We start from the raw sequence: 26763 nt of genomic DNA, 5'->3' as shown, positions 1-26763 counted from the left end.
GGTAACTCCTGTGTTGTTAGGGAAAGAGCAGATCCTACTTTCTTTTTTGTTTTTGTTTCTTTTAGATCCTTTATTTATTTATTTATTTTTAGCAGAATGCATTACAATTTATATTACATATATGGAGCACAGTTTTTCATATCTCTGGTTGTATACAAAATAACAATCACCTTTACTTTTTAATTTTTATTTATTTATTTTTTTTTTAAGAAAGAGAGAATTTTTTAATATTTATTTTTTAGTTTTTGGCAGACACAACATCTTTGTTTGTATGTGGTGCTGAGGATCGAACCCGGGCCGCACGCATGCCAGGCGAGCGCGCCACCGCTTGAGCCACATCCGCACGCATTCCAGGCGAGCGCGCCACCGCTTGAGCCACATCCCCAGCCCCAAACCTTTATTTTTTATGTGGTGCTTCACACATGCTAGGCAAGTGCTCTACCACTGAGCCATACCCACAGCCCTCCCAGCCCTTTTTCTTATGAGCTACTTTAGCACAGGCACACCTACGGTCTGCACACAGTCCTGGCGATCTAGTATGGTAGTCTTTCTGTGCTCCACACAGCTTCCCATGTCATCATGCCCTATGCTGTTTGGCAGTATCAGTTGGGGTGTTGGGATCTTCTGTGGGCGCAGAGCAGACCCTCCCTGAACACAGTCCTTCAGGAGCATCCTGACTTGGGAATGACCCCAGCAGGCCCTGCACCTGGCTCTGGGGATGTACCTCAGGCATGGTGGACTTAGCCTTTCCCTGTGGCACCCACAGTTTAGTGATATGACAAACAATAGTGGATAAGTGGTCACAGTATCTAAGATAAGGTTGTGATGCTGCTGCCAGACCAGTGGGCCAGTCCAGCAGAGCTTCCTAGAGGAAGTGGCAACCACATTCCCTTGTTTTGTACATGGGCTTACCCCAGGTGGCTGTTTGCCCTGCACTGTCCTCTCTGCTGGCATCTGCCTCCGCCTGGTCTTACCTGTGTTAGGGAGACCTTCTCTTCCTCCTAGGCTCTCAGTTTAGGACACCACAGTGGTGCTCATCTGTTTTCCCTTCAACAACCCAGCTGCTTCCTGCTTCCTGCTTCCTGTGGGAGAGAGCAGGACACCAGTGCCACTAGATACTCCTTATAGCTGTGGAGTTTGCAGGGGTTTTTGTTCATTTGAGATTATTAATTTTATGGGGTGGGGTGCTCAGGATTAAACCTAGGGGTGCTCTATTATTGAGCCACATCCCGAACCCTTTTTTAAAAAAATTTTCATTTATTCATTTATTTTTGTGGTGCTAGGGATTGAACCCAGGGCTTTGTGCATGTGAGGCAAGCACTCTACCAACTGAATTATGTCCCCAGCCCCCTTTTTTAAAATTTTGAGACAGGATCTTGCTAAGTTGCTGAGGTTAGCCATGAACTTGAGATTTTCCTTCCTCAGCCTCCTGAGTCACTGGGATTATAGATGTGTGCCACTGTACCCAGTGACAGATTTAATTCTTTTTTTTTTTTTAATATATATATATATATTTTTTTTTTAGTTTTTGGAGAACACAACATCTTTGTTTGTATGTGGTGCTGAGGATCTAACCCCGGCCGCATGCATGCCAGGCGAGCGCGCTACCGCTTGAGCCACATCCCCAGCCCCCAGATTTAATTCTTTAAAATAAAAACTATGAGGTGTGTGTGAAGGTTTGGTTGTTACTGAAGCACAATTTGATTTCTGTGGCATATGTCAGTGCTGGAATGAGCAACCAGGCCTGTGTGGCGTCTTGGGCTCAGGCAGTGTTTCTATGGCTGAATTGCTGCTGAACATGCAGTGGTTGGTTAGACACAGACAAAACTGGCTAAGAGAATTGCCCATAGTCTGGTGTGGTGGTGCACACATGTAATCACTGTAGCTTGGGAGAGTGAGGCAGGAAGATGGCAAGTTCAAGGCCAGCTGGTCTCAAGACAGGGTTCGAGACCCTGTCTAATTAAAAAGGGCTGGGGGTATAGTTCAGATTCAATCTATACTACCACACACACACACACACACACACCCCCAAAAAAAAAAAGAAACATAAAAAAGCATGATCCATTCTGTGCCTTCTACTACCAGCTCAACCCAGCAGGTACAGGATTAGTAAAGTTTCACTTTCATAGTCTCAGGACTGTTGACATGGAGTCTTCTGATGAATGGCAGCATTAAGGTATGCACACAAAGCAGTTTTATTCCTGCTGAAGTGTGCTTTTCTGAAGCCAACTCTAAGGTCTGTGGGTGGCTGGGAGTGTGGTGGTTACCTAGGGTGCCATGCAGGATGTGACCCTGTAGGGCCTGCTCTTTGGGTTCAGAAGAAGCTGGAGTCTGTGTGTTTCTGGTTTTAAAGTACTGACCCCAGTGCTGACTAGGTGCTTCTCATGGGGACTCATGAATCTGCCCATGTGTGAGATAGAGGTGCACTGATCAGGAATTCAAAGCTTACCCAGGCATCTATTATTGGTCCAGTGTGGTCCATCTGCAGTTCCAATGTCTGCCATTTTTCCTAGTGAGTTTTCTAGTGGATGCTTGTCTAGATACCAGGTTCTTGACCTTCATTTCTAGGCCTTCCTCTGAGTTCTTGAGTGTCCCTTTGGATGAACTTGCCAGCTGTTTCAGTTCTAAAAGAGTCTTTATGGGGGCTGGGATTGTAGCTCAGTGGTGGAGCACTTGCCTCGCATGTGTGAGGCACTGGGTTCGATCCTCGGCACCACATAAAAATAAATAAAATAAAATAAAAATTTAAAAAAAGTCTTTATGGGATTGTGACTGAAATATCATTAAACTTATCAAACCACTAGGAATAGTAACTTTTTTGTGGGGGTACTGGGGATTGAACTCAGGGGCACTCAATCCCTGAGCCACATCCCAGCCCTGTATCATATTTTATTTAGAGACAGGGTCTCACCGAGTTGCTGAGGTTGCTGAGGGTGGCTTTGAACTCGTGATCCTCCTGTCTCATTCTCCCACAGCGCTGGGATTACAAGTGTGTACCACTGCTCCTGGCTTAGGAATAGTAACTTTAATAATATCAGATTGTCAGTGAATAAATGCACACCTATAACCCCAACTACTCAGGAGGCTGAAGTCACAAGTCCCATTTGGACAACTTAGCCAGACCCTGTCTTGAAATAAAAAATTAAAAAGTGATGGGGATGTAGCTCAGTGGTTAGGACCCCTGGGTTCAATGGATGACTTTTTTTTTTTAACATTTTAAAAATGTTTATTTATTTATTTTTTAGTTTTCGGCGGAAATAACATCTTTGTTTGTATGTGGTGCTGAGAATCGAACCCGGGTTGCACGCATGCCAGGCGAGCGCACTACTGCTTGAGCCACATCCCCACCCCTGGACGACTTTTTTTTTTTTTGGTACTGGGGTTTGAACCAGGTGTTTTTATTTATTTTGAGACAGCATCTCATTCATGCAAAGCAAGTGGCCTGCCACTGAACTACATGCCCAGTCTCTACTTTGTTTTATTAAGCTCTTTCCCTCCTCTTTCAGAAAAAGACATGCCTTTCTTTTATATTACCTTTCTTTTTTGTGGAGGGAGGTACCAGGGATTGAACTGAGGAGCACTCGAACCACTGAGCCACATCCCCAGCCCTAGTTTGCATTTTATTTAGAGACAGGGTCTCACTGAGTTGCCTAATACCTTGCTTTTGCTGAGGCTGGCTTTGAACTTGCAGTCTCCTGCCTCAGCCTCCCAAGCCATGAGATTATAGTTGTGTGCCGCTGTACCCAGCTTCTTTTTTATTACCTTTCCAAGTGGTTGCTGCTGGCACTTGTGGCATTGCTGTGTGTGATGTTGTTGAGTCTGGCCGCTTGGCACCACTGTGTTCACTTCCAGTTTGGCTCACATGGCAGCACAGATTCAGGTAGGGTCATAAGCTTGCTAGTAGACAACAGTGTTGTCTCTTCCACCCCAGCCTCCAGTGTGAGTGGTTTCAGTTCTTGCCTGCACATCCAGTTCTGCCTTAGGACGGCTGTAGTCAGTCATGCACCATCATAGCAGCAGAACAGGGGCTAGTGCTCATTGCCTGTAGTATAGCTTTGGGTTTCAGTATTCTTTGCCATGGCTGTTTATTCAAGTATTTTTATTGGGAAGGGACATTGAATTTGTTAAGTACCTTTTTTAGCACTTAAGGTTCATATTAAAATTTAAAATGTATGCTTTCTTAATAAATTTTTAAAAGAGATTTACTTAATGAAAAATGGTAAAGCTGTTTAGATGAACTCATATTTCAAATTAGCACTTTCCGGTGAGCAGCAAAGAGCTTTCATTTTTCATTTCAATTGCACAGAATAAGAAATCTTGAATCACACCCAGAAAAGTCATTGTAAGTGGTAGCCATTGGTATGGTTGTTTGGCAGTTATTTTACAGCCTAAGATAGTCTTTGATTGAAATGGCCCAGGCCCCTGATGGGGAGTAGGTGGAGTACTTTCCATCCAGCACAGCATTGGGACATTTCTGAGCAGCTTTTGACCTTAATTATGAAAGTGAGGGAAGCAAGGCAGCACGCCATCTTTGCACAGGCAGTGGGCAGTCATGCAGCGAGCAACAAGCATCCTTCAACCCAGTGGGGCTTTCCCCATGGTGGGAACACTTGATTTGGGGTGAGGGCCCTTTCTTTCCTGCATTTCCACATGGCATGAATGCCAGTGAGATGTGCTTGGGGAATAGCACTATGCTGATGGCCAGGTGCATCCAGGCCCCTGGCAAATGTTCCAGTAGTATGTGTCCTTGGCACATAGCAACATTGCTTTTCCAGGCTCACAGTCTCAGGTCTCAGGCCTCAGGCTGGAGCAAGGCACTGGGCCTCTTGGTTACTGTATGTTCTCTCGTCCTCCAGCAGAGGGGAGCCAGTAGTTTCACATCTTAATGTGGAATTTTTGTAAGCACAGGGCTCAGAGTTGCCCTGCGCTTCTGGAGTCATCCTTCTTGGTGGTGGTGGCTGTTGCTATGTCATTCCTCTTTTCTTTGTTCTTTCTTATTGGGGATTTCTTAGCCCCTGTTAGCATTATGCCCTGAAGAACTGGGCAACACGTCCTGGTTGATGTCCTCCCTGGCTTGACCTTGGTTCATTGCCTCACTTTGTGCCTGTCTGAGGGTAGCCATGGCAAGAGGTTCTGGGAGTGCCTTATGCCAGGTGTCTCCTTGGGAGCAGCCTGCAGGCCTTTGTACTTGTGGCATTTTTACAAATTTTGACAGAAGTCAAGAACACATTGTGACAGGAGAGTAGGTCTGGGACCCCATGCTTACTTCCCCATTGACTGTGCATCTGACGTGGTAGGGCTCAGAGATGCTGCTTCTTTGCAAGGCACTCCTTGGTTTTTCTTTTCTGGAAGCAAAGATAGGGTGTCCTGGTTGTGGTTATTGGCGTTTGCATCCTCAGGTAAGCAAACAGCTTCACAGCAGTGCTGGAGTGTGTAGTGTGCCCAAGCAGGCCTCCTACCAGATGTCTACTGTCTGCTTCTTGTTGAGATGTTGCATTTGCTCAGCAAGGTTCCCCCATTTTACAGGTGATTTATCAAGGAAGAGAAAAGCAGGAGGTCAGTGATAGCGTGGTGAGAAGCTGGGCTTCTTGGACTGGCCTTCCTGGATGGTGCTGTCTCAGCTGCTGGCTAAGTTCTGTGTTGATCAAAAAATGTTTTAATTTGATGTAGCAGTGCACAGTGGTGCACACCTATAATCCCAGCAGCTGGAGAGGCTAAGACAGGAGGATCCCAAATTTGAAACCGGCCTCAGTAAACCTTCCTGGCTAGATTATTAGTAATAGCTCTGAGCTTGAACACAGCCAGGTCTGTGGGGGTGTCCCAAAACCAGATATGCCATGAGCTTCTGTGCTTCGTCTGTTTTAAAATCTCTTCATCTTTGCTGTTGGCTGCCCCTTTAAAAAACTGCTGACATCTTGCCGCCTTATGGAAGCCTTGTTAATCAAATGTTGGAAAGCTGTATAATTAAGCTTGATGGAGAGAGGAGTGACATGTATTCCACATGTAGGCACTGATGCCATCCACACATGTCGAGAAACGTGGCCAAGTGGTTCTCTGAGCCTAAGTGGGCTCTGCCACGTTCTCTGTGGCCTGGTCCTCAGCAACACTGTGGTTCAGGATGGTGAATGCAAGGGATGGTTTCCAGGCACTTGGGTGAAACAGTGAGGAGAGCCCACACACACTGAGGGAGGTACACACCCTCTGCCCACCACACCAGTGTCATGGTGTGGCCCCTGTACTTTTTTGTCTCATCACTCCATCTTCAGAAGCTTTCTGTGAGCTCAGTGCTAGGCTTTCAAGTCGGTAGTTGAGGGAAGACGGATCCTGGAGGGCTCCTAGAGAGGTCCACAGCCAGTGCCTGTGCCCAGTGTATTCCATGCTGGCAGTACAATGCTCCCGCTGGTCTTGCCCTCCACCTGCTGCAAGCTAAGGCAGGCAGGTGCACGCTGGCGGTCCTGCAGGATCCAACCTCTAAGCCCAGCAATTCTAGAGGTTCCCATCTTGCATCTACTAGTTTGATGGGATAGTCATTGCCACAGCCATTTCCTATTCGGGGTACTAGGCACATATTCACATGTACTTCCAAAGGAAGCTCCCAGAGCCTAGAGTTGAAGTTACTTGGTCAGGATCAGACAGAAGTAAGTAGTGGAGCCTGATTTTGAGCCCAGACAGTCATGGCCCTCGCTCTGGTGTCTAGTCAGATGTAGAAATGACTAGAGATGGGAAGAAACTAGGATAGTGTGTGTGTGTCATTCATATATATATGAATGACAGCCCTCTGGGGTGGGTTGGAGCCTATGGCCACTCAGGTGGCTCTGTCCTCAAGCCATGGGAGAGGCTTCTAATTTGCCAGACAAGATAAGTAGGAGATGATAAACCTGAAAGAGAACTGTACAGGCCAGTTGTCCCACATTGTATAGCAGATGGCATCACAGCTCCACATGGGGAACAGAGGTGATGTATACAACCTCAGGCTCTGGGGAAGGCCTTGTACTTCCTGAGACCTGAGACTGCAGTGGCCCTCCTGACCTGTCTGATTTGTGTATGGATGCAGTGGGCAAACCTGTGGGCAGGACTCACTGTTGACAGAAGTCTGAGAAGTTTGGCTAACACTTAACCCTCACCAGCTCTGGCCCCGTGTAACCTGCATTGCGTGGGGAAGGAGCAGGCCTTTCCTCTCAGCTCCCCAGATTTAGGACAGCACTGTGATGAGACAACAGTAGAGGTAAGGCGGGGCTATGAGCCAGGCAGGGCACAAGCTGTCGATAGCTAGGCAGGGGTGGCCAGTGCCAGAGCCCAGTGAGTAGGGGCCTTAGGCCTTTGGCTGTCTTTGAGTTTGTGCTTTTTTTCCAGAACCTGTCAATCAAAAGTCATCTGTTAGGGGAGAGGACCTCTAAACTAGACAGACTTCTTAACTCTGTTCCCCAAATCCCAAAGAAGCATATCATACCTCTTTAAGTTAATGGTGCCCAGAGGTTGGGTTGAGTCCAGGGGTCATTATGCCACTCTGTGCATGTCTGTCCTGCTGTTGTATCTCTCTGGGGACCTGTGAACCTAGATACTGGTGGATGTGGAACAGGCCCACCTGGGGACACACATCATTCTGCTATCATGCCCAAGCCCTCCTAAGGGTTCCTGGGGGTCTCAGGTCTCAGAAAGTACATGGGATCTAGTGCATGGTTGTGATTCTCTGTGGTGTGTGCTGCTGGGCAGCCACAGACTGCAGCTGGCTCCTCATTGCCATTTTCCCTTTTTCTTTTTTTCAAGGAATATTCCATCTGGCTGCTGGTTTCCAGCCCACCCTGTGTACCTCTGCTTCAGAGATGAGCCCCTCAGTGTTTGGACTTTGAGGCCCAAGCACCCACGCACAGCAGCAAGAGTGCCATGGACCCCCACTTCAGCAGGCTTGGTTGTTACGGGACCTCGGTACCTTTCTATGCGAGGCTGGCACTCATCACCCCCACTTAGTGATGACTCTGTGGTGGAGAAGTCCCTCAAATCCTTAAAGGACAAGAATAAGAAGCTGGAGGAGGGTGGCCCTGTGTACAGCCCACCAGCTGAGGTGGTGGTGAAGAAGTCTCTTGGGCAGAAGGTGTTGGATGAGCTGAAGCATTACTACCATGGCTTCCGTTTACTCTGGATCGATACCAAGATTGCTGCACGCATGCTCTGGCGCATCCTCAACGGCCACACCCTGACCCGCCGGGAGCGCAGGCAGGTAAAGGGGACGCACCAAGCTCTTGGCTTCACCCAGAGATTGCTTTCAAAACCTCGTTGGGACTTGCTTTCTGCTGCTTTGGGTGAAACGGGGCTGGGGTTGTGGCTCAGTGGTAGAGTGCTTGTCTAGCATGTGATGCACTGGGTTCAATTCTTAGCGCCACGAAATAAATAAATAAATAAAGGTACATTGATAGCTAAATATAAATCTACAAAAGTGGGGACATCCCCATAATACCACTATCGAATTGTGACAGGACCTCAGTACCAGCACCCAGTTCCCTCCCAGTGCCTCCTTGCTGTTCCTTGAAAAGCCCACACTGTGTGGCTGTGGCTCTTCTCCCCCAGTACCACGGTGTTCCTCTGGGGAAGTGTCTCTTTACTGATCGACATCTATGCTGGACTGTCAGAAGTCCTGCTGGCATCTACACCACTCCTTTAGTCCTGGCTCCATGGAAGTTATTCCTAAACAGGGCATGGTGGTACATGTCTGTGGTCCCAGCTGCTCAGGAGGCTGAAATGGGGAGGATCACTTGAGCCCAATAGTTGGAGGCCAGACCCCCATTTCCAAAAAAGCAAGATGGACACAGTGGTGCAAACCTGTAATTCATCAACTCCAGAGGCTGAGGCAAGAGGTTTGTAAGTCTGAGACTGACCTGGGCAACTTAGTAAACTTAGCAAGACTTTGTTTCAAAATAAAAGTTTCATAAAAGGCCTGGGGATGTAGCTCAGAGGTAGAACACCCCTGGGCTCAATTGCCACTACAAAAAAGGTAAAGACTCTTACCATTGTCACTCTTTTTTTTTTTTTTTTTTTGTACTGGGGATTAAACCCAGGGGTACTTTACCAATGAGCTACATCCCCAGCCCTTTTTATTTTGAGACTGGGTCTCACTAAGTTGCTTAAGGCTTTACTATTTGCCCAGGCTGGTCTAGAATTTGGGATCCTCCTGTCTCAGCCTCCCATGTCACTGGGATTATAGGCATGCAACTCTGTACCCTTTTCCTGTTGTCTATCTTTGTCTCTCAGGGCTGCCACCTAAATACTTCTTTTCTATCTTGTTCATTCTTTTTTCAGCTAAAATAATCTTTTAATGCATCTGTTAGTTTTCTTTTCAATGTTCATATTTTTACCTCTAGAAGTTCTATTAAATTTTGGGTTTTTTGATTTTTTAATTTATACATGATAGCAGAATGCATTACAATTTCTATTACACATATAGAGCACAATTTTTCATACAAAGTATATTATATTTCATACAAAGTATATTCACACCATTCACATCTTTATACATGTACTTTGGATGATAATGTCTATCTCTTGATAGGCTTTTGTTTATTTATTTATTTTTTGTTTTTAGTTCATCTTTTTAAGACCTCAACAATTTAAAGTATACTTATTTACAATTTTAAGTATACTTACATTTGTCTCCTGGCATGAATTCAGTATTTTCATTTTCTTACTTTTGTGGGAGATGAATCCTGCTCTTTATTGTGGACCTTGGCCACAGTGAATGATGTGTGTTTTGTGATTTCGAACTGTCAGTTCATCTGCAGCATGGTCTTGTCCATGGGAACCCTGTGCAGTCTCTGTGTTGAGTCAGCTTCTCCAGTGTGGATGTTGCATTTGCCCCTATGGGTGCAGTGGGAGCTGTGGGATCTTGGAGGCCATGGAGGGAGCCTATGTGAGATCCCCCTCCAGGTACAGCTTCTCCTGCTTGTTCAGTCCTTCCTTCCAAGAGTACTTCATTGTTCTCAGCTTCTGGGAGTTCCCATTACCTTTTGTGGTCCCCACTATTTATTAATTTTTAAATAAACCTTTAACTTTGGGATGATTTTCTTCTATAGGGAAGTTGCAGAGATGCTGCAGAGTCCCAAATCATCTGACCCAGCTCACCGAAATGCTTGTCTTGGTAACCGGTCACAGCTCAGCCCCTTACTCCTGACCCAGGCTTGATTCTGTTTCCACTTTCTGGGCAACTTCCTTTCTCTGGTACAGGACCCCATGCTGCTCCTGAGGTTCTTCTTGTCTGCAATGGCCCTACAGTGGGACACACTGGCTGGTGTCTGGTAATGCAGACCCGGGGCTTGTCTTGCATTGTTTCCTGGTCAGCAAGTGCCCTTGTCACCTCCCACTAGGGTCAGTGAGATACCTCAGGGATCATTGGTCGTGTGTTCCAGATGACGTCTGCCCAGTGCTTCCTTGCACAGCACCCTCTGCCCTGAGGACCAAGGAAAGCAGGTCCAATTACTCAGCTCTACCCCTGTGGCTGATGCCCCCATGTGTGTCCAGCCTGGGCCCTGCCCCTATGCTGCTTATATCCCACTGCCTTATTGCTCTTTCCCCATGTGTGGTCTCAGAGATCCACTCAGAGCATGCATGTCTGAAACAAACCCCAGTCTTCCCCCTGCCCATTCCTGAACATCTCTTGGCGGCCTCCAGCTACCCTCAGTTCAGCATGGCAGCCCACCCTCACTGGCACTTAGGCCAAAGCCTTGGCAGCTCCCAACACCTACGTTGTTCTATAGCAGCCCTAGTCTGAGTGCTCCCCACCACACCACCCATCCTGCCTGAAACTGTGGCCTACGAGCCCTGCGGTCTGTCTCCATGCTTTTACAACAACAGTCCTTTTAAAAACAAAAGTAGGCAGGGTGTGGTGGTGTATGCCTGTAATCCCAGCAGCAGCTGGGGAGGCTGAGGCAGGAGAATAGCTAGTTCACAGCCAGCCTCAGCAATTTAGCAAGGCCCTCACAACTCAGTGAGGCCCTCTCTCTAAATAAAATATGGAAAGGGCTGGGGATGTGGCTTAATGGTTAAGTGTCCCTGGGTAAAATCCCTATACCAAAAAAAATGGGAAGTGGGCTCAAGCTCAGTGCTCTGTGGGCCCCTTTCCCTGGTTGAAGCCAGAGCCTTCCCAGAAGCTATCTTGCCACATGCTCCACCCTCGCCCTGACCCTGCTTCCTGTATTCTTCCTGTATAGGCTTGCTGCCCCATAGCTAATTCTCGGTATGTCTTGGAGCCTTTGTGCCAACAGGCCCCACTATGAAACCTTTCATGTGAAACACGAGACCACTCCAGATACACAGGACCTCAGGCCCTTCCACTGACAAGTGCAGCCAAGTGTCTGCGTGTTCCTTCCCGTCCAGCTATCTCTAGTAGTTGGGCATTGGGCTTGCAGAAATAGAAAATGGTTTATGCCTGCAACTGAGGTGGGCATTTGTAAAATGATAACTGATAAGGATTTTGGGTATTTGTCAGCTGTCTATGTAGCAGGGGAGTCCTCATGAGCTTGGTGATACAACTTGGGGTGGGAGCTCAGGCACATGGACTCTTTCACCAGGAACCTGAGGCCTCTAGTCTTCTGGTGTGAGCATTTGGATGCCAGTATTTCTTCCTGGCCCTCCAACAGGGAACAAGGGCAAGAAAAGGGATTTTGGTTTCTCAGTCCACTGGCACCTCCATATCTCATCTCCTTTGGAGTGTGTGTCCATGTATTGATTTGAAGTGTTCTCCTGTCTGCATGTGATAGGAAACTAGCTTATTGTTTCAGGTCTCATGTTTGAATTCTATCCATGTTTTAGCAGTATCTTTGATCTTTTCTGAAAAACATATATTTTTAAAATTGATACATAAAAGCAAAAATTATGCCTATTTAGGAGGTACACATGATGTTTCAATACACATACACATTGTATAATGTTTAAATCATTCTCTGCCTTTTTAAAGATAATTGTGCTTAAATGTGCCATATAGCAAGTACTTGTAATTCTGCTTTTGTGTTTATAAATGCTTAAAAAGTTATTTTATTGCTCTGTGTTTTGCAAAAAGTTTTGTTTTACAAAAATATGCAAGCATTGTTTGAAATATATGTTCTGATGGATAAATTCAGCCCGTTCTAACTGGACATCAAGCATCTTGGTGTTAAAATGTGCCTGAAAGCGAGGGGTTTCAGAGGTCCTGTGACCCTGGCTTTAATTTTTGGCTGGCACCGTGCAGGTGTAAGAGTGGAATGATCTCACAGTTTTTTGTTGCCAATGTCTGTAATGTGAGCCTGCAGGCACAGTATTTCTGCAGCATCAGGCGTAGGAGAGCTTTCCCACCCTGACTTAGCATCCGGGCATTCCCTACAACCATGACCAAAAGGAAGGGACCAAGGTCAGGAGGCTGTGGCAGATGGGTTGCCCCTCTCCTCTGGACTTCTCGCATGCCCAGTGGTGACTTGATCTCTCATAGAAACCCTTCTTCCAAAGCAGAGTGTTCGAGTTAATGGTTATGCCTCAGGCCTTTTGTTCTTTGTGAATTAAGTGAAGTCATAGTCCACGCTCTCCTTCCTTCTTTTTTCCAGTTCCTCTCTTTTGTGCGTGTTCCCAGGTGTTAGCAGTGGCCCTAAACAACTTAGTAAAATTAAGTTGAGACTTTACTAAGTTGCTTAGAGCAGCCAAGGAAAGATGCAGAATTCCTTTGCTCGGACAGTCTGCCCAGAATTGGGCAGCAGAGCCTTCCACAGTGAGCAGAGGAGCACTTTACCTGATGTCCTTGGGAGTTGTTCCTGAGGAGAGTAATTCCAGCTTTTAATTCTATACTTCATTGAGAACAGAGGGTTTTGTTTTATTTTGTTTACCTGGCTGGAATTTTTCACAGGGTGCTAATTTGGAAGGGAGCAGAGGGATCATTTACAGGAGAGGGTCATACTAGAGCTTCAGAGCTACCCTGCTAGCATGTGTCAGGTGCTTAATGAGTAAGACTTGCTTTGTGGCCTGGCCCCCTCCATCTCCTCTACCTTCACATTCTGCCTGAGTTCCAGTTTTGCTATTTCACTGAAAAAGATGAGTCTTAAAGGAAAAAGAGGGGTAGGCACTTTGGAACAGCCACATAAAGACCAGACAGGTGTCAGCAGGAATGTGGGGCTGGGGGCCAGGTCCCCTGTGACTTGCACTAAGGAGAGGGTCTGTAGAGCCTGTCTGGATTTTCCTAGGATCTCATAGGTAATTTTGATTTGAGCAAAGTGTTATGGGTTTGTTTATTTATTTCTATGTGGTGCTGAGGATAAAACCCAGTGCCTCACATGTGCTAGGCAAACACTCTGCCACTGAGCTACAGCCCCAGCCCCATGAACATTGTTTTAAGTGGAAGACATTTGAAGTGTGTGACTCATATGTCACTGTTGGGTACTTGCTCATAGTGTTGAATAGAGGATAACAGATAAGCCTAGAGGGTCAGTATAGAATAGCTGCATTTGGGGAGTCATTTGGGACTCTGGTTTTGAGAACCAGGGCCTTACAGAGACCAGCAGGAAAAGGTGGGTTTCTGAGCCTCTAGGACACAAGTGACCATGCCAGAACGGAACATGAGATGCTGTTCAAGCAGCTGCCTGGCAGCCACTACTGCACTTCCTGGCTCTGGAATTGAGGATTCTAGTTTCCTCCCATTAGTGGAATCACAAAATTTGACCTTGTGTCTAGCTTATCTCACCTAGCATTGAGCTCAGGGGCACTTGACTACTGGGCCACATCCCCAGCCCTGTTTAGTATTTTAATTAGAGACAGGGTCTTACTGGTGCCTTGCCATTGCTGAGGCTGGCTTTGAACTTGCGATCCTCCTGCCTTAGCCTCCTAAGCCGCTGGGATGATAGGCATGTGCCACTGCCCCCCGCCTTTTTTTTTTTTTTTTAACTACGGGGGATTGAACCCGGAATGCTTTGCCGCTGAGCCATATCCTCAACCTTAAATTTTTTTATTCTGAGCCTAAAATTTAGTGAGTCTCAACTTAATTTTACTAAGTTGCTTAGGACCTCAAATTTGCAATCCTCTTGCTTCAGCCTTTTGAGCCACTAGGATTATTTTGCAGATGTATCATATCAGTTATTAGTTTTGAGCAGTTTTTGTAAAATTATCAGGAAAAGACACATTTTCATCAGGCGCTCTTTTGCATCAGATGATGCATCGTCTGCATCTGCATTAGATGATCAGATGATTTCCTGCTTTATCATGAGGAGCTGCTCAGCTTGAGCAGGGTACACTCAGACTGGGAGCTCCCTCAAAATACACATTCCAAACAGACTGGAAGAAGTCAAGATCAGAGAAGGCACACTGGCTAGCCCTGGCCAGACAAAGAGGACTTCAGAGCAGCTGCACTGGGAGCAGGGAGGGAAGGTGCACCTCATCCCAGAAGCCAGGTACAGAAGAGCTCAGTGTGCTGCACATACCTGGAATGTCCAGAGAGGACATGCCATTTTGTAGAGCAAAATGGAGTTATCCTTGCTGAACACTGGGGTGGTGATTTCAATGGAATCTATAAATTTACCACGAATCCCTGAGTTGTACACTTACAACTTGATGAATGCTGTGGTATGCAAATTTTACCTGAGTGGTAAAATACTGCTTTAACCCCAGTATTTAAAACTAATGGGGAATATAAAAAAAAATCAAAATCAAGACAAAATGAGTACCATCTTGAAGGATATGCCCCTGTCCAGACTGGGACAATTTGAGAGTGAAAGCAAGTGAAAAAATAAAGGAATCCATGAGTCTTTTTTTGAATAATAAAGAGCATGGGAGTGCAAGAAAGCAGGCTTCTCTCTGGCTTCAGGTAGCAGGTACAGAGATAGGGAAGGGCTGCTCTGGAGCACCAGTGTGGGGAGGAGACCTATCTTTGTAAGCCTGGGGTGTCCGCCTCAGTGGCTGGCTCACAATGGAGCAGTCAATGTGTGTTCTATCAGATATGTTTTGGGCCTTTCATTGTCTCTCCATGACATGTGCCAAGTGAACCTGGCCTGTGAGCTACCACCATATACCACTTTCCGAAGATGATTGGCATGTAGATTTGGGTGGTGGTAGGGATGTGCTGTTTTGTTTTGTGGTGCTGGAGATTGAACCCAGAGCCTGCCTCATGCTAGGGCAGGCGCTCTACCACTGAGCTACATTCCTATTCCTTTTTATTTTATTTTGAGATGGGGTCTTGCTTAGGATGACCTGGAACTTGTGATCCTCCCACCTCAGCCTGCCACGAGTAGCTGGGATCACAAGCATGCTTGGCATGTGGTTTTGACTGTCAAGAAAGAAATGGGTTTCAGGAGATATCTGCTAAGTGGTTTTGGAACTTGGAGCTCCTGAGCCAATGCCCATGGTTGTCCTTGTAAGTGATGACAGAAATGCTCCCACTGTTTGCTCCTGCTTGCATGTTTCTCTGCCCCCACTGATAGAGACCTCCTCTCTCCAGTTTCTCCGGATCTGTGCTGACCTCTTCAGATTGGTCCCTTTCCTCGTCTTCGTGGTGGTGCCCTTTATGGAGTTTCTGCTGCCTGTGGCCGTGAAGCTCTTCCCCAACATGCTGCCATCCACCTTTGAGACCCAGTCCATCAAGGTGAGGACATCATGGTCATAAGCACGTTTAAAAATGAGTCTGAAGTTCCTCACCAGAGCCATGTTGCTTGTGACTAACACATGAGGATGAGGTATCTTGTCATCCACAAAGGCTCAGGGTCCTCCATACCCTGTCATGTGTGTTCTGTCTGGGAGCCTCTGTGAGGCCCCTTTGAGTGAAGTGGTTGTGTTAGCTTCACTGTCTGGCAGTGAAGAACATGCCTGCCAACCCCTGCTCTAGGGAGTCACACAAAGATGTATATATTTTTAAAGCCATGAAATAGAAGAGATTGTTTCAGAATGTATTACACTTAGATGAGAATAAGCATTGTTGTAGAAATGTGTATCAGAGCTTGGGGAGCTTGGGGGAGCCTGATGGAAGTGTGAGATGCTTATTTTACAGGGGTGATGGCGTTGGAGGAGGCTCCTGGAGCTGTGGCCTGGAGTACAGGGAGCTGGTGGGATTTGGGAGGGCAACGGGCCAGGGCAAGCCCAGCCCTCTCTCTGCCCAGCCCTCTCTCTGCCCTTGCAGGAGGAGAGGCTGAAGAAGGAGCTACGGGTCAAGCTGGAGCTGGCCAAGTTTCTACAAGACACGATTGAGGAGATGGCCCTGAAGAACAAGGCAGCCAAGGGAAACGCCACCAAAGACTTCTCTGTATTTTTCCAGAAGGTGCTGTGTGCCTCAGCCCCATGGACTCTCCATCAGTCCGAGGCTAGGTGGAGCTGCAGAGCACTCCAGCCTTGGCAGCTGCTTCCTCCCTTCTCTTCCTTCCTTTTGGCTACACTCAGCAGAGTGGAGCTGCCAGGCAGTGCTGGCTGGTGCTTTAGGGAGTTTAACAAGGAGACTCTGCTGGTCTCCAGAATCACTTGTTCATGTCCTGGCTTTGCAGCACTCAGAAAAGGGAGAACATCATAGACAAGGAGCCCAAGACCTGAGATTATGGTATGGTGGGTAGTTTTGGCTGAGCCACTCTACCTGGTGCTACCTAGAGTCTTGTCAGAGCCTGGGTGACGACAGCAGGAGCTGAAAAGGGAGAGGGAGTGCTATTGACAGGGTCTCTGGGTCAAGCCCAAGGTCATGGAGCTTGAGAGATTTGTGTTGCTTTTGAAGTCTGAAGACTGTCTGAAGCTGGGTGCCATGGCACACACCTATAATCCCAGCAGCTTGGGAGGCTGAGGTAGGGAGGATCACAAGTTCAAAGCCAGCCTCTGCAACTCAGTGAAACCCTGTCTCTAAATAAAATACAAAATAGGGCAAAAAGACTGTGTCTGAGGTTCTCAGAAAGCCTCCACCAGACAGTGTCATTGGGCTTTGGCCCTTGCTTATGTGTTGTCAGGTGCTTTGCACTGCAGCACAGAGGAGCAAAGTCTGCAGCTACAAAGGCAGAAATACCTGCTCTGTGGCCTTTACAGAAAAGTGTGCTCACCCCAGCGCAACCTTGGAGATGTCATCTTTGGGGAAGAGGCAGGTATAGCTATGGAACCGTTGAGTAGGTAGGTTCTGCAAGGAGCTGCAAGCAGCCACGCTTCAGAGGCCCAGGAGAGGGTGGGGACAAGTGGGAGCTAGAAGGGAGGTGGGACTTCTGGTGGGCTGCAGCTCCAGAGAAGGACCTGCTTGTGGCAGCCTGGGTTGAGGGATGCTGCATTTGGCCTTCCCCCTGGAGAACCCCTGAAACTGTTTCTAGGTGATATCCTGTGTGGCTCAGTCTGAGTTCTTTTGTTCTGAGTCAAGCTCCGGGGGGTGCCAGGTCTGGCTGTTCTACTCCCTGACCTCTTCTGGGGACCAGCCCAGCTCACTCCTGATAGAGACTAAGCCTATCTGTTATATGGGAAGAGGTACGGGCCAGACTGGTCTGAACTGAGGTTCTCTGCTTCCTAGAGGGCAGGCACATGGACAATAGCAGTCCAGGGCTCAAGTGGCAGCCCATTCCCCTGTACTTGGACTCTCTCAGAGGGAAAATCAGGTACACACAGCTGTGCCCTCTTCTCACCACTGAGCAGCTGGGGTTCTGCATTAGGACCCAGGGCACTGCCTCTGCAATTGGTGGTTAGGTCCCCTTTCCCAGTGAATGGTGGCAGGAAAGGTGCAGGGCCAGTAGTTGCCGTGTGTATCAGAATCCATGGCAGGCTCAGTTGACACTGAGTTCCTGAGGTGTGAGAGGCTCCCCATAGAAGTATGGTAAGAGGTGGGTGGTACAGGGCCTCTGCACCCTGACCCCGCCTTGGTTCTTCACTTTTGCTGTATCCTGAGACTGGGGTGGGCACAGGAGAGCTCTTAGAACTTACCAAGTAGATAAACCCTCTGGGTTGCTCCTGCTGCAGATCCGGGAGACAGGAGAAAGACCCAGCAATGAGGAAATCATGCGGTTTTCCAAATTGTTTGAGGATGAGCTGACTCTGGATAACCTCACACGACCGCAACTGGTGGCACTGTGCAGGCTGCTGGAACTCCAATCCATCGGCACCAACAACTTTCTGCGCTTCCAGCTCACCATGAGGCTGAGGTCCATAAAGGCCGATGACAAGGTGAGCCATGCCCCAAGAAAGGCCACGCGGACCACTCTGCTTCTTTGGTTTCTTGCCTTTCTGTTCCTTTTTTTTTTTTTTCCTTTAACTGATATATATATATATATATATATATATATATATATATATAAACGTAAAGGTTTAACAAATTTGTGGAGTGCCATGTGATGTTCAATATATACCTATTCTGCATGTTCATATATTGCGGTATTGGAATAGCACCCAAGGCCTCAAGCATCTAGGCAAGTGCTTAAGTCTCTGAGCTTTGTCCCCAGCCCTTTAAATATTTTTTTAAAATTTTGAGGCAGGTTGTCCAGGCTGGCTTTGAACGTGTGGTTCTCCTGCCTTAGGCTCCCAAGTTGCCTCTGTCCCTTGCCCTGGGCTACACTGTGGCTTCCTACAAGTCAGCAGGCCTGCCATTATTTTGCAGAGGGTAGCTTTCCTCTGCAGCTTCCTTCGCAGGGTGTGCTCCCTGAGTGTACCTGCACACACTGTGCATCAGGCATCTTAGCCTCTCAACCACTGTGCTTGCTTCTGCTTTCAGGTCACTCATCCCTCATTCTCTCCCGGGTTGGCTCCACTCTAATACCCATTGTGTGACCTCTAACTTTCAACCATAGAAATTCTCTCTCTCTTTTTTTTTTCTCCAATTTTTTCTTTTTTGCAGTATTTGTATTGATTGAACTTAGGGGTGCTCTGCCATTGAGCTATAACCTCACCCCTTTTATGTTGCTTTAGAGAGGCCACTAAGTTGCCCAGGCTAGCCTTGAACTTGTGATTCTCCTCCTCAGCCTCCTGAGTCACTAGGATTACAGGCGTGGCTACTGCACCTAGCTCACTTTGTTTTCTTGAACACTCTAATCGCAGCTTATGAAGGTCCCACCTAGAGTGGGATGGGGACTGAAGCACATGTGGTGTGACTCTTAGATTGAGGACAGGCAGCATTCTAAGCATCACTATTATGACTGGGAGAAGTAAAGGGAGGTGAGGTTTCTACACTCTACTTGAATCAGCAGGAGAGTAGATTAGGATGTGTGCACTGTGATACTAGGGGACTGTTGAAAATGCTCCAGAAGCACAACTCGGGTGTCCCACAGGAGGACAGGGAACAGACAGAAGTGAAAACCAGCTTTAGTCACAGTAAACCAAGTGGACACAACCCAAGTAGGCGAATGGCTGAGCAGACTTCTCTGTCCATCTAGTGCCATGCTATTCGATGATTAGGAGGAGCAGTCTTGGATGCCACAAAATTGGATGGTCTCTGGAGGGAATTCTAGAAGCTGCCTGCATTATGATCCCCACATGCCTAACGTTCTTCAGATGACAGCCATGCAAGCAGGGGCTGTCTTGGGGTAGGGGTGGCTTCTGTCCTATGACCCCATGAACATGACATTCTTTAGATGACAAGTGACAGCCATGCAAGTGAGGGCCCTCGTGGGGGTGGAGGTGACTTCATCCTGCCTGGAGCAGAATTGGATCCTGGCTAGAATGTTGTGTTGCTTTATAAACTGTTACCGCTAGGACTCCCAGGGAAGGCCCATGGGGTCATTGTTCTTTGTTAGAGCTACATGTGTATCTACAATGATCACAAAAAGTATGATTCTTACAATGGAGATAAAGTTGCTACCTAGGATGTTTATGAGGCAAACGCTGAGAAGGGGCTAGGGCTACCTGACGTAGACCAGGTGGGCCCTGAGAGCTGGCCTTGTGTCTTCTGTCTTCCCACCTGTTGCTTCCTATACTTCTCTGTGACTTGTGCAGCCTCAGGGTATGAAGCCACAGGTATCTTCAGGGTGTTGGGGTCTCTCCTCCCTCCATCCTATGAACACTGAGAATGCCTTTGCAGATCGCGGGCTCTGTGAATCAGGCCAGGGCAGGACAGGTTCTGCTGGCAAGACGTGGGCCCTGCCACACGGAAGAGGTGCCCGCGTGTTGAGAGTGCCTACTCCCTGTGTGGGCCTAGGTCGAGGTGGATCTCTCTGTGTCTCTTGGTTAATCTTGGCCGTTCTGTGTTCCCTGGGCCCTGGCCATCCTTCTAGTCACTTCAGACCCAGAACCAGGCTCTGGTGTGATGCTCTGTCTTTTGCTTGGCAAAAGCTCTTAGAAAAATGGCCTCTGACTTGACAGTTCTTTTCTAGTCATGTTAACAGCAGCACCACAAACCTTGCACAATGGTGATTGACTGGTGTTCTCTTACAGTTGATTGCTGAGGAAGGGGTGGACAGCCTGAACGTCAAGGAACTGCAGGCAGCGTGTCGGGCGCGAGGCATGCGGGCCCTTGGCGTCACAGAAGACCGTTTGCGGGGCCAGTTGAAGCAGGTGCGTGGCCTGGGGCCCAAGTTCCAGGAGGAGCTCACTTTTCACCCAGACCAGAATAGGCCTGTTGTGGGAAGCTTCAAGAGTGAAAAACTACTGAGGCTGGGGTGTGGCTCAGTGGAGGAGTGCTTGCCTGGCATGTTCAAGGCCCTCTAAGACTCACTTGGGCCTTTGCCATCCTCTGGGCTGTCAAGCAGGCCTGGTGAGGTGGCACTGTAACCCAAGGGGGTGCCTGGGCCAGTCCAGGACTGCTTACTGGTCTTCTAGTCCTGCTGTTGTGCAGTATGAGTGTCCTCAATTTTGGTGGCCTGTTGAGTGTGGCTTTGATTGCTTCAGCTTGCTCCTATCACCTGAAGGCCAGTGAGCACAGGTGGCCTCCTTGGACAGCTCTGGGGCATGTTCACACTTTGTGATGGCTCAGCTGAGCCTGGGAAGGTCTGGGAAACATGCTCTCTAATCTGGCTCTGATGCCCTTGGCTGGGCAACTCTGAACAGGTGTCTGGTACACAGTGGGCTCCTACATTTGGATTTCAGTGCACTCTGCCTCCTGCAGCAGCTCAGGGGGTCCTCCAGCAGAAATCCCAATGTCAGGTCTTTGGTGCTCAGTGCCATTGGATCAAGTGACTGTACAGGGGTTAGGGGACATTTGTCCTTTGCTTCAGAAGGCCTAGGATGCAAGGCTCAGACCCAGTCTCCCTCCAGTTCTGTTCCACGATGACAGCTTCTTGGCTGTCATCCCCCTGCTGGTTTTCAGGCATTCCTTCTTCAATGTAGATGAAGAGGCATGCACACCTACCGCCGCCCCTCTTGACGTAAATGGCATTTCCTAGGCAGTACCTTCTCACCAGATGCATGGCTCCCCAGCAGAAAGTCCTGTATGGTAGTGGGCCCTGCATGTGCTGGCCATTTCTGGTGGTCTTCAGCCTTCTGCAGCACAGCTGCCTGGAGCCATTCGGGTGGGGTGCTGTGTGTGTATTCCGTGCCCAGGCTCCTCAGTGTGGTCCATGAGGCTATAGCATGTTTTGGGGTCAGGGCTCTCCCTTGCCTCTGTTCAGTGTTTTCATCCTGTTCTTAGCATTTTGTCTTATCTTTCTCTGTGTGTTCAGTTTGTGTCCAAATGTCAGTCACTGAAGTAGCCTGACACAGTGCCCAGCCTGTGGCAGGCCTACACACACATGAGTGGGGTCAGTCTCTGTGCTCCTGCATGAGTGGGGAGGTTCTCAGTAATTCCATCTTTGCTGCTCTGCTGTTTCTAAATACAGAGACTGTTCTTTTTTAAAAAAACAAACAAACAAAAAAAAAACAACATCAAATTGTGTACTTTATTTTTTTTATTTATTTATTTTTTTAAAATATTTTTATTTTATTTTTATGTGGTGCTGAGGATCGAACCCAGTGCCCCACGCATGCTAGGCAAGCGCTCTACCTCTGGGCCACAACCCCAGCCCCATGTACTTTATTTTTATGTGCTGCTGAGAACGAACCCAGTTCCTCGCACCTGCCAAGCAAGCACTATACATACCACTGAGCCACAACCCCAGCCTGTTGACTGTTCTTAAGTCCTGGTGATTGAGCTGCAGAGCTGTTGATGGCCCTGGGGCTTGTGCCTTCAGTTTACCAGAGTGGTCAAGTTCCAAGGTAGCACAACAAATGACCTTTTGAAACATGGAATGTCATCTTTGGAGCATTTGTTACAGTGACTTAATGAATCCATCTACTCAAGCCCTGTTTTGCTTGTTGCTGCCAAACCATAGCAGCAAAGTAAAGCTTGGGGACTGAAGGATCTGGGCCCTTCACAAGAGAACAGGATAGGGCCAGGGGTCAGGTGGGATGGAGGCTGTACCAACAAGCCTGTTCTGATCCCAGTGGCTGGACCTGCACCTGCACCACGAGATCCCCACGTCACTGCTCATCCTGTCCCGAGCCATGTACCTCCCAGACACTCTCTCGCCTGCTGACCAGCTCAAATCCACACTGCAAACCCTCCCGGAAATTGTGGTATGTGCTCTTGGGAGACCCTGTTTGTCAGTTCACTTGGTGGGGAGGGGGCGCCACTCATCTTCTAAGCCACGGAAGCCTTCTATGAAGGAGCCTGCAGGTCCATCTGTTCTCGCCTCATCACTAGTCTGCCTGCCCCCACCCCCACCCACCACACCTGGCTTGGGATAAGCCAATAGTCTTGGGCACCTGAGTCGTCCTGATCTTGCCACAGTTGGCTGGAGGCAGCAGGTTTGAAAGGCTTCCTTGAGTCTTGGTAATGGTGCCTGTGTCCATCTTTTTTCTGAATATGGAGTGGTCCTCTGAAAGGTGCAGGAGGTAATACTTGGTAGCCTTGTACATTCCCAGCACTGGTGGCAATGTTTCAGTATGCCTTCTATCACTTCTGTGGAGTTCAGATGATGACGTTGCTGGGAGATACAGAGAGGCCTGGGACAGTGTGCATTCTGCAGCCCTGGGACTCACTCACAAGTGCCCTTCTTCTCTGAAGGCAAAGGAAGCCCAGATGAAGGTGGCAGAGGTGGAGGGAGAGCAGGTGGACAACAAAGCAAAACTGGAGGCCACGCTTCAGGAAGAGGCCGCCATCCAGCAGGAGCACCGGGAGAAGGAACTGCAGAGGGCCGCAGAGGCAGCAGTAAGCACTGGCCAGGACCCACCACTGGGGGCCTGTGGCTGTCCTGGTCCAGCTTCCCTGGAAACCCCTTCATGTCCTTGCTTGTCTTCTGAAGTAGTCAGGGAACTGCAGGGAGGCCCACTTAGCACCGGCTGAGGGTCATTGTGGCCTAGGGCCTTGGGCAGAGACCAAACTTGTTTTCCCTGGACTCAGAGGCTGCAGGAAGATGCACTGTGACAAGGGCTTGGGATGTTCTGGGTTGTTCATCACCCACCCACAGGCAGCCTCCTGCTCTGCAAGTGTTGAGCCCCATGGAAAGGTAGTGAGGAAAGACCAATACAGAACAAGGCACTCTGACCACCCTGTTGAGGGGCCTCAGATGCCTTGCTCAGACTTCAGCAGGCAAGTCTGCTACTGGTTAATGGCTCTTGGGTCTCCACTGTGACCTAATGGACTCGTTCCGAGTTTGGCCTCTGTTAGTAGCATATGCATGCAAGAGTGCTAGTGTGACAGCATGGTTCTTCCTGTGATTCTTCTAGAAGGACATTGAGCTGGAAGGAGTGGAAGCTGCCACCCCTGGGAAGCCAGTGGTTGAGCCAAAGCCAGAGGTGCCTGATGTGATCCTGCCCACAGAGGCCCTAAAGGATATTGCTCCAGTGCTAGAGGGTGTGAAGGTAAGAGGCATGCTCCTTCCAGGAGGGGAGGAGGCCAGAGGGTAAGGATAAGGCCTTAGGTGTGTCAGCCTGCCTGGCAGCAGGAAGGGGAATGAAGGCTGACCCCCTCAAGGCAGGACTTTCTCCACAGGCCAACATGGTGTCATCTCTTGGGTGACCTGGGTAGGGGGCTCCTTGGGAACCACCTGCCAACTGGGGACACAGACATCCCCGGGGACCCATGCCAGGTGGCCTGGGATGCCATCATTGTTTTCTGTTCTGAGCTCCTGGAGGACCCCATGTATAGAAAGAAGCAGATTCTAGGATGTGTTGCCTGGGCATTTGGCTGCTGGTGGGGGGTTTATGTCTAGGGAGGTCTTAGCGTGAGGCTCTGAAGAAGCCTCAAGCACATGTGTCTAGAGAGAATGGGGTGACAGATCTGAGTTTGGGGCTAAGAGGGAGGTACCCAGGATGTGGAGTTGGCTGTCTCCTTGACAAAGACAAAGGTGAGGCCTGAGTGCTGCCTCTGGAGGACAGGGACCTTGGAGGACCAGGGAGGGCAGCCCCATACTAAGGCCTATGAGGTAGGATAGGTCTAGTTTTATGTTCTTGAGAAGAAGTGTCTAAAGAGGAGAAAGTATCTGAAACTGACTTGTGTTTGGGGGGCTTTTGCAGTGATGAGCCTTGAGCCCCAGTCACTGTATTGAGAAGGGTTGCATGGGGCAGGGCTGACCAGAGCCTTGTAGGGGCTCCTTGTGGCACTAACCTGACTTGGGATAATCCGGGAGGAGGTGAAACTCTAGGGCTAAAGTCCTAGGGAAAGCAGGTGTCTCCTGCTGATCCAGGAAACTCTGAAATCAACATGTGGCACCATCAAGGGAGAATTCACAGCAGTAGTAGACATTCTAGGGTATCTGGGCCCAAGTGTGACTCCACGAAGGTGGGCCTCAGGCATTCCTACAGAAGGTGTTAAGGTGAGATATAACTGTTTCATTTTTAAGGGATGTAGGACTGGGCTAGGCCTAGCAAAACAGGCAGGGCCTGGCCAATCAGCAAATAGGGCAAGACAAGGCTGGCCTCATGGAACACATGAATCCTGTTTTCAACAGGTTAAAGAGTAGGCTGGGGGCTGGGATTGTGGCTCAGCGATAGAGTGCTCGCCTAGCACGGGCAGGACCTGGGTTCAATTCTCAGCATCACATAAAAATAAAGGCATTGTGTTGTGTCCATCTACACCTAAAAAAATAAATATTAAAAAAAAAAAAAAAAAGACTAGGCTATAAGGAAGTTTAGAAATCTCAGGAGATGCCTCACATGCACAAGGCCCTGGGTTCAATCCCCAGCACAACCAAAAGAAAGAAAGAAATCTCAGGAGAACTAACAGAACTAACATATGAAGAATCATCAAGAATGTCTTAGAAACCCAGACTTTTGGACTGGTATAGCAGTGGTACAGCATTTGCCTAGCACATGTGAGGCAACTGGGTTCAATCCTCAGCACTACATACAAATACATACATAAAATAAAGGTATTATGTCCACCTACAACTAAAAAAAAAAAAAAAAAAACTTTTTTTTTTTTTTTTTTTTAATTTTAAAAAATTGAAGAGTGCCCAGCTCCCATGGACTGGTACAGCCTGTGGTTGCCAAGTGTCCATCATTGTTGATGAGATTGATGGCCTGAGCAGCCCTAAGACCAGGGAGGACATGAGCCTATAGTTGAAACTCTTTCCCCAAAGGACCCCCCAGGCCCGCATGGCTTCACAGGGGTCACTGGTGCATCTAAATCAGGCAGGCACAGTGGCACACATCTGTAATCCCAGTGGCTTGGGAACCTGGGTCAGGAAGATCACAAGTTCAAAGCCAGCCTTAGCAAAAGCGAGGCACTAAGCAACTCAGTGAGACCCTGTCTCTAAATAAAATACAAAATAGGGCTGAGGATGTAGCTCAGTGGTCCAATGCCCCTGAGTTCAATTTTCAGTACCCAAAAAAGAAACAGATGGTCCCAGTGCTGAGGAACTTTTGACAGAATCGGGAACATTCCCCAAGTCATGTCATGAAGCATCACCTTGTATCAAACCAGAATCATGTAAGAAAAATTATAGGCTGCTTTTTATGAACATAGATGCAGAAATTCTTAGCAAAATATAATTCTTAACAAAGTGTTTAGCAAATCAAATGCAATTACTCTACAGAAGGGATTGTGGCCACATGGAATCTGCCCAGGGGATACAGATTGGCTTAATATTTTAATAAGATAAGCAGTCTTTAATCACATATTATGATGCTGTCAGGCCTCTTCAAGAATGCTCGTCAGCATGCAGTGTGATCGATAGAAACTGAGCAGGAGGAGAGGGATGCCACTGCACATCTGCCACCAGCAACTCCCCAGCACTGGGGCATTGCCAGGACTGCTGCCCTTCACGCTCCTCCTCAATATTGTAGCCAGGGCATTAGGGAAGGAAAGCACATTATAACCAGATAGTTGGGGCCAGGCATGGTGGCCAGATCTGTGATCCCAGCTACTTGAGCCTGAGGCAGGAGGGTTGCAAGTTCAAAGCCATCCTGGGCCACATAGTGATACCCTATCTCAAAATAAAATAGAAACGGCTGGGACAGAACTAGGGAAATGCGACACTAGACTCAGTGTTGCTGAGATGCAGATCCTCCTTCAGCTGTTTTGGAAATTCCTCCAGACCATCAAAACACAGCAGACGGCTAGGGCTCATTGGTAGAACGCTTGCCTAGCATGTGTGAGGCACTGGGTTTGAGTCTTCAGCACTGTATATAAATAAAATAAAGGTCTATTGACAACTAAAAAAAAATATTTAAAAAAAAACAAGCAGAACCTTCTATTGAAGTTGACAAACTTTTCTAAATTTATGGAGAGAGTCAAAGGATCTAAAATACCTAAGACATCCTTGTGAAATAGCAAAAGTAAGAGGAACATCTATCTACTGGATCCCAGTGTTAAAGACTGGGGCCTTCTGAGAAACTGAGAATCCCCAGTTTTCACGATCAAGTCAGAAAGATTTCAGACATGTCACTCAGAGGAGCAGGAGTTACTCTGAGTTTATT

General features: G+C 48.1%; 1 protein-coding gene across 1 annotated transcript in view; it reads left to right on the top strand.

Moving 5' to 3' along the window:
- Letm1 (leucine zipper and EF-hand containing transmembrane protein 1) overlaps positions 1–26763 on the top strand; it is a 39983-nt gene that overhangs the window by 3958 nt on the left and 9262 nt on the right. Inside the window, exons 3-10 of the mRNA XM_076863955.1 lie at positions 7768–8218; positions 15437–15580; positions 16112–16249; positions 17902–18105; positions 20305–20424; positions 22288–22419; positions 22910–23053; positions 23572–23706. Coding sequence (XP_076720070.1) covers positions 7768–8218; positions 15437–15580; positions 16112–16249; positions 17902–18105; positions 20305–20424; positions 22288–22419; positions 22910–23053; positions 23572–23706 — 1468 coding nt within the window. The remainder of the gene's footprint in view (positions 1–7767; positions 8219–15436; positions 15581–16111; positions 16250–17901; positions 18106–20304; positions 20425–22287; positions 22420–22909; positions 23054–23571; positions 23707–26763) is intronic.

The sequence above is a fragment of the Callospermophilus lateralis genome, chromosome 8 (assembly GCF_048772815.1).
Source record: "Callospermophilus lateralis isolate mCalLat2 chromosome 8, mCalLat2.hap1, whole genome shotgun sequence".
NCBI lineage: Eukaryota > Metazoa > Chordata > Mammalia > Rodentia > Sciuridae > Callospermophilus > Callospermophilus lateralis.
This window is presented reverse-complemented; position numbering and strand designations above follow the sequence as displayed.